This window comes from Drosophila rhopaloa, unplaced genomic scaffold (assembly GCF_018152115.1).
Source record: "Drosophila rhopaloa isolate 14029-0021.01 unplaced genomic scaffold, ASM1815211v1 contig_2, whole genome shotgun sequence".
NCBI lineage: Eukaryota > Metazoa > Arthropoda > Insecta > Diptera > Drosophilidae > Drosophila > Drosophila rhopaloa.
Genome location: NW_025335083.1, coordinates 12621153 through 12627743, shown reverse-complemented (window position 1 = coordinate 12627743; position 6591 = coordinate 12621153). Strand labels below are relative to the sequence as shown.

Sequence of the window (6591 nt, the reverse complement as noted above, 5' to 3'; positions counted from 1 at the left end):
ATCATATGCTGACACGCCAACTGTCATTGTCAGGATACGCGAAAGGTGTCGGAAGTGAGATGGAGGAGCCACATTGCCTGGTATTTTGTTCTCCACTTGCCACTTGTCGCGGCGCTTTATTAGCCACATTGTTCTCGGTCGGTTGTCCGGGATCTTCAACTATTTTTCCCAATGGAATTCGCAATTTTCCTTTTTTCTTTATCAACTGTTTATCATGTCAACTATGCACCCAACTCAAGGCAACACTTAATTATGTTTTCTGTTTCACGGAAAACTTTTCCAACAAGAGAAAACGGAGGGAACAGAGAGAGCTAAAAGAAAAATTACTCCAAATGGCAAAATGATTCCGGCGCTGTTTTCTCCTTTGGCTGCTGCATCATAAATTATTGAAGTTGCCAGTCTGTCATAGCCATGTAGTTTTATTTCCGTCTCTTTTCATTCCCAGCTTCCCTCTCGCTCTTATTCGCTATCTCCGTCTCAGTTTTGCAGCTGGGGAATTTAATTTGGCACCAGGTGCCAAGTCGCGACCCCGTCTTTAAGCAAAGCCATCGTGGCAGAAATATATAGAAAATAAAATGAAACTTTTCCACTTATTTTTGCTGCCACAAAAACGGACAAGAGAAGAAACTAATAAAATGTTTTTTTGTTTTTTTTTGCTTTCTTGCGGTTCCCACTACTCTAAAATTTATTTTGTTTTCGCATAACTCGAGAATGTTTTTTTGCCCACTGTTCTGTCCGCCACTCAATAAATAAGTAGCGTAAATAAACCCACCTCCTTCTGGGCCAGCTTGTCTGAGAGGTAAAAAACTTTCGGTTGGCAGCTTTGTCCCGTTTACATGACAATTTGACAGTTTATTAAGTTGCCAGAGCCCCGCCCGCGGGTTTGGTTTCTAAATGGAAAACTTAGAGTGCCTCCTTCCTCGGGGACCGAACTTATACATAAACTATTCAATTGACTCGAGTGTCTAGGGATTATTTTGTAAAGCGTTGATTGTCACATAATTAGGTTCACGATTAATAGAAAAATCACTTAACGGAGAAAGAGAATTTTCCTTTTTTTATTACAGTTGGCAAATATATTGAAAACTTTAAGATCAACCAAAAATTCTATACAACTTGGATTTTAGAAACAGAAAAACATTTAAAAATTATTCCGTACAGCTGCCAAAAATTTTCTTTTAGATATAGTAATTTCATGGGACTTCACAAATCTCTTTCTCATTGTAAAGCATATTTTTAACTAAGGAACCATGTCGTTTTTTTTTAGTTTAAACACGAAATTAGCTTATTCTCCACAAAGGCCAGAGGTTTGATATAAGAGCATAAATAAATAAAATGGGTACTGCAAGGAAACACTAATTTCTTAAACAAAATGTATATAAAACATATATTTTAGATTTAAAACTAGTGCAACCAGTAGGTTAAAAGATATTTAAAACATGTAATCAAATTTAATATAAATTTAAAGTATGCCAAGTATGCGTAAACGAATTAAAAAATATTTGTCCAAACATTTGATTTTTAAAGAACTTTGATAAGAGTGTCTCCTTGGCTACATTGCTGTTAAGAGCTCATTTGGAGGTTAAAGTTCCGTTTGCGAAATAAAACCACAAAAATGAAGGCCCCAACGTGAAACACATAACTTTTAAATGGAACTAATTTTGATATATGATACAAGGAGTTGTTGTGGTACTACTTTCGTTTGCTGATGGACCCATCGCCGATGCGATCGTATCTGCTCGATAGGTGGCCGTAGGAGCGATCCACCTGCTGAGTGGACGTTTTAAGCCGGCGATCCTGTTCCCGATCTCTGTCCCGCTCCCTCGGCTGGTCCTTTTCCCGCTGACGCTCACGATCCCGGTCCCAATTCCGATCCAGCTCCCGTTCCCGTTCCCGCTGCCTGTCACGGCGCAAACGATCCTTTTGCTGTTGCTGTAACTGGGTCCAATCGTATATGTAGTCGTACTGATGGTTCAGCGATCGCAAGAGAATGCGGAAGAGCTGGCGCATATATACGTAATCCGGTGGCTCCTTGAAGCGAAGATTGCGGACGAGGTTCATTAGCAGCGAAAACTCGGAAGGAAATCCTTTGCAGAGCTCCCCAATCGAAACGCTGTTCTTCTTCTCCAGTATCTTCTCATACTTCTGCTTCTTATTGGCGGCCGTAATACCCTGCCAGGGCAACTTTCCCAGATTGAAATACATAACGCAATAGCACAAGGACTCCAAGTCATCCCGGCGGGATTGCTCCACTCCCATCTGGGCATTTATCGAGGCGTAGCGAACGGTGCCCGTGAGATTGCGATCCTTGCGATAGGGGATATGGGTCTCCGAGTCCATGTCCTTGTACCTCTTGGATAGGCCAAAATCGATGAGGTACAGCTTGTTGCTGTGGTTGCCCAGACCCATCAGGAAGTTATCGGGTTTTATATCGCGATGTATGAAGCCGCGGTCATGGACGCACTCCAGTCGCATCAGCAATTGGTCGGTCAGCATGATGACGGTCTTCAGGGAGAATCGACGCTTGCAGAGATTGAAGAGCTCCTCCAGGGAAGGACCGAGCAGCTCTATAACCATGGCATTGAAGTTCTTCTCGCAGCCAAAGTGCAGTAGTTGTGGAAATCCCGGACTGCTGATCAACTTTTCGTACACCTTGGCCTCGTACATCAGTTGCGGATACTTGGCGTCGTTCGGCTCCACTTTGATGGCCACCTCGGAACCATCCTTTATGCTCAGTCCGAGGTATATATCGCCGAAAGATCCGGATCCTATTGGTTTCATCACCCTATACTTGCCGCCGATTAGCAGGTTCTCCAGATTTAGCGATGAGTTGCAACCAGTGGATATCGGCTTTTGGGTCATCGTGGATTCCTGAATTAATTTCTTCCCAATCGGAATTCGAGGGGGTGGTTTCCCACTGGGTATTCGTAGGACTGGCGAAGCACTCACTTTTTTTTCTAATTTTCTATAGGGGACTGTACTATTTAGCCGGATTTTGACGTTCTACGCATTTTGTTTTTTGTATTACCTCGGACAGGATGTGTTCATCAAAAACTGTTCGTAGCGTACTGACGTTACTTCCTGTTCCCTAGAATTCCGACTCTGACTTAATATTAAAAGCTATATGCAAACATGTAAGCAAATAGAAACTTTACCAAAAAATATCAACCATTTAACAGCTGAAAACAGAAATTAAATATTAAGAGAGGGCAATGAAAAATGCAATAATTTAATGCCTTACCATTATGATGGAAATAAGCTGGATGTAAATATGAAATTAGATCATTAGCTTATCATTTTGCGGAGAGAAAGAAATATGGAAGTGGTAAAAGTGCGCTGGCAGAGAGTGAAAATTAAGCGCTACTAAAAGTAAATAAATAATGAACAAACACGCGCAGAATGAAGCATTTATAAAGCCGCTTACAATCAACATAATCATGCCCCTGATGATGATAATAATGATGATTATGATGATGTCTCTGAAGAGTTTGTGTGTAGTTGTGTGGGTGGGCTTGTATCCGTGTGAGTGAAGACAATGGCCGGGCAGAACAAAGCATCTTAAATGCAGGTGTGTCTGTGTATTTGGGCAGGTGCATTAAATGCTATTACCGCTGCTCTTATGCTCCTCCCACCAACTCAGCTCAACCCATTCCATTTCGTCCCAAAGGCAGAAGCACCTTTCACTTGGCAACGTCCATTGTTAATAATTTCGAGACAAAAGGCCACACTAAAACAATAACTAAGCACGCATTAAGTAGTAAGTAAGTAGATGACAATACAGGGAATCTTCAAGAAGGAGCGGGTGTTGTGGGTCTGATGTCGCTAGATGAGGAAACGGGATTGGGCGGAATGGCCAGAGAAGTTAGTTATGTGCACACCAAAGTACTTTTGCCCAAAACCGTAGGAAATAGACATAAAAGCCAAAACGAAGCAGCACAAGTAGCAAGAAGCTGCTGTAAACGACGAAGACGTGGCAGCAAATAAAATAAAACAAATATAATGAGATTTCGTGCAGCGGGCGGAGAAGCAGCTAAAGAACACTGACAAAAATTAAATTAAAATTTAAGTCATCGGAAAAAAGTAGGCAAGAAAAAAGTATTTTATTTAAGCATTTATCTAAGCATATATATATATTTTTAAGCCAAAACCACAAACAATTTTTTTTTTTTAGTTAATTTTAATTTTTTTACAAATTGATTTTAGAATTTTAGCAATAGCAAAAGAATTAAATTATTAAAAATTTTAAAAATTTTTCTTTATGCTCTATTAAACTAAATTCGCAAACAGTTTCTGTAAAAAAGGTTTGAAATTTTTAAGTTAGAAGTTTTTCTCCCAGTGCAAGAGCCTGGGAGCAGCCCAACAAGCATAGCATACTTATCAGCGCGGGGCAAAGGCAACAGCGCAAAGATGGCGTCGCGCGCTATCTTTTGTCTGTCTTATTTGGGAGTGTGTGTCTGTGTGCGTTAGCTCTCGCTCACAACAACTAAATTTATTTTAGTTTTAACTATTTGCCCAGCACAAACGACAAGCGGCGAAAAAGCAACGCTAAAAGTAATGCAAGGGACACTGCAAAGTCGTTGCATCAGTAACTGTGTCTGTGTGTTTGGGCCAAAGTATTTGACTCACACAAACAAAGCTCACTCACACTCACAGAACCGAAACTATACACACACGCAGACACATTTTCACTTTTCCAAAAACATAGCGCACAAAAGCCGGCTGAGGACAAAGGATATTATAAATTACATACCAAGTTTTCTCTTTTTTCCTGTTTTGTTTCTTTCAGCCTTGTCGCCTGTCCGTGTTTGATAGTCAAGGTGTGTGTGTGTGTTGGTGAGTGGGTGTGTGTAATTTGGTGTGTTATTGTGCTGTTTCTGTTGTTGCCGTTTTACACTAGTTTCCATTTTTTTTGTCATCCCCGTCCGCCGCTCGTTGTGTTATTATAATTTTAGCAGTTTATTTTCTTTTGCTATGCAAACTTAATTCCATTTCACTGTTTATGTGCTTACACACTTGTTCAACTTAAATATAGAAAAATACTGGGTGTCCGGGTATTTCTTAGGGTATCCATTTGGTGGTGCACTTTCGTTTGTTTGTAATTTTCTTCAGGAAAAATGTATTAATATTAAAAAATGGTGTTTTTTATTGGGGTTTATAATAGGTAATCAAAAAAAATTGTAATTATGAAATAACATGTTAAAAAAAAAACACATTATTACAAATAAATCGATAAAAAATATAAATTCAGTGATATATAAAGATTATAAAATATACATAATTCATAAGCTCCTCTCTGGGTTTTTAGTCCCACAAAAACACCCTGTTTGCTAGCAATCAAACAAGGGCAACAGCAATACCAACAACAACAGCATCAGCAACAACAGCAACAGCAGCACCATCAGCAACAACATCACGATTCCTGGGCAATGTGAAGCACAAAAAAGTGGTTACCCCGCACAGTCAAAAGTCTGTTCGTCTGGGCAGATTGGACGGACATTATTGCTGCCGTTTGCGTCGCTGCCGCAGTCGCAGTTGCCGTCGCAGTCGCAGTTGACGCAGCAGTCAATGTTGCTGCCGCTGCTGCTGCTGCTGGCAGCGACTGTACCAAACGTAGTACGCAAACAACACTCACACACAAAAAGACTAGAGAGAGTTTGATATGTACAATTGTACATTTCGTCCTCCCAGAAAATCTGTTTTTTTTTTCATCCGAGAAGTGGGGTTGGTTTTCCTGTGGTGCGTCCCACAGGCAACAGACTCTGTCGGGACTATAAAAATGGATTTTTATTATGCTGCTCCCGTAGCTTTTGCATTTGCCATTGCTTTTGCTGTTGCTGCTGTTTTGTATGCTGCTGTTGCCCCTGTTATCTCTGTTGGCAGAGTTTTCTCTCACCTTGATGTTTGTAGGTAAAAGCCAGAGAAACTTTCCTCCAGCTTCATCCCGGCTGGTGAATGTGTATAGATAGAGCGCTCCTTTTTGAGTGCTTGTTGGGCTAAGCTTTGCGCCAAAGTTTGTTGCTTAAGCTGCGGTTTTGGAGAGGCTGAAATACACTTAACTGGGTTTTAAAATTTAACATGGAAGGATAAAAGGATATTTTAATGAAGAGGTTTGAATTTAATAATATTTTTTAAATCCATTTTTGTCAACCCTTAAATGGGTTTCACATAATACAGAATAAAACAATTTTTTTAACTAACTAATAATGTTGAGGTCATATTTTCAAAAAAAAATTTAATAAATGTTATCAAAATTAATATATAGTATTTTTGTTATGTGCCCAAACTTTAAATTAAGATCAATTGCTATTTATTATTACTTTTAAGTCAATAAAAGTAACGTAAACTTTCGATCCTAACACTTAACCAATTTGAGTGTTGCTAAAATCCATTAAATCTATTTCAGTCGGCTATCAAAAATCGTAAAAAAATCATCAAATCGACCACCCATTGAGTTCTCTATAAAATCTTTCACTCGAATCAGTGAGTGAGTCTCGTTTGAAGGAAGCTTCCACTCAAATGGAAAGCCGGCAGCAACAGTCTGCTTGTGTATATGCAAGCCTCACACAGATACTGACACACACACCGATAAGG

At 39.8% G+C, this 6591-nt stretch overlaps 1 protein-coding gene across 1 annotated transcript; it reads right to left on the bottom strand.

Moving 5' to 3' along the window:
• Nucleotides 1-1616: 1616 nt before the first annotated feature.
• LOC108041663 (casein kinase I) lies at nucleotides 1617-3101 on the bottom strand. Its single transcript, XM_017119642.2, has 2 exons — nucleotides 3029-3101; nucleotides 1617-2965 (listed from the first exon to the last, which is right to left on the bottom strand). The coding sequence occupies exons 1-2, from the start codon at nucleotides 3046-3048 to the stop codon at nucleotides 1693-1695; spliced, it is 1293 nt and encodes a 430-aa protein (XP_016975131.2). The 5' UTR covers nucleotides 3049-3101; the 3' UTR covers nucleotides 1617-1692.
• Between the last annotated feature and the right edge of the window lie 3490 nt (nucleotides 3102-6591).

What these genes read in the sequence shown, in the direction of transcription:
- LOC108041663 (XM_017119642.2), bottom strand. Translation starts at nt 3,048, where the DNA reads ATGAACACATCCTGTCCGAG. An exon ending in ATGAACACATCCTGTCCGAG is followed by an intron (nt 2,966 to 3,028) that starts GTAATACAAAAA and finishes AGTCCCCTATAG; the next exon opens with AAAATTAGAAAAAAAAGTGA.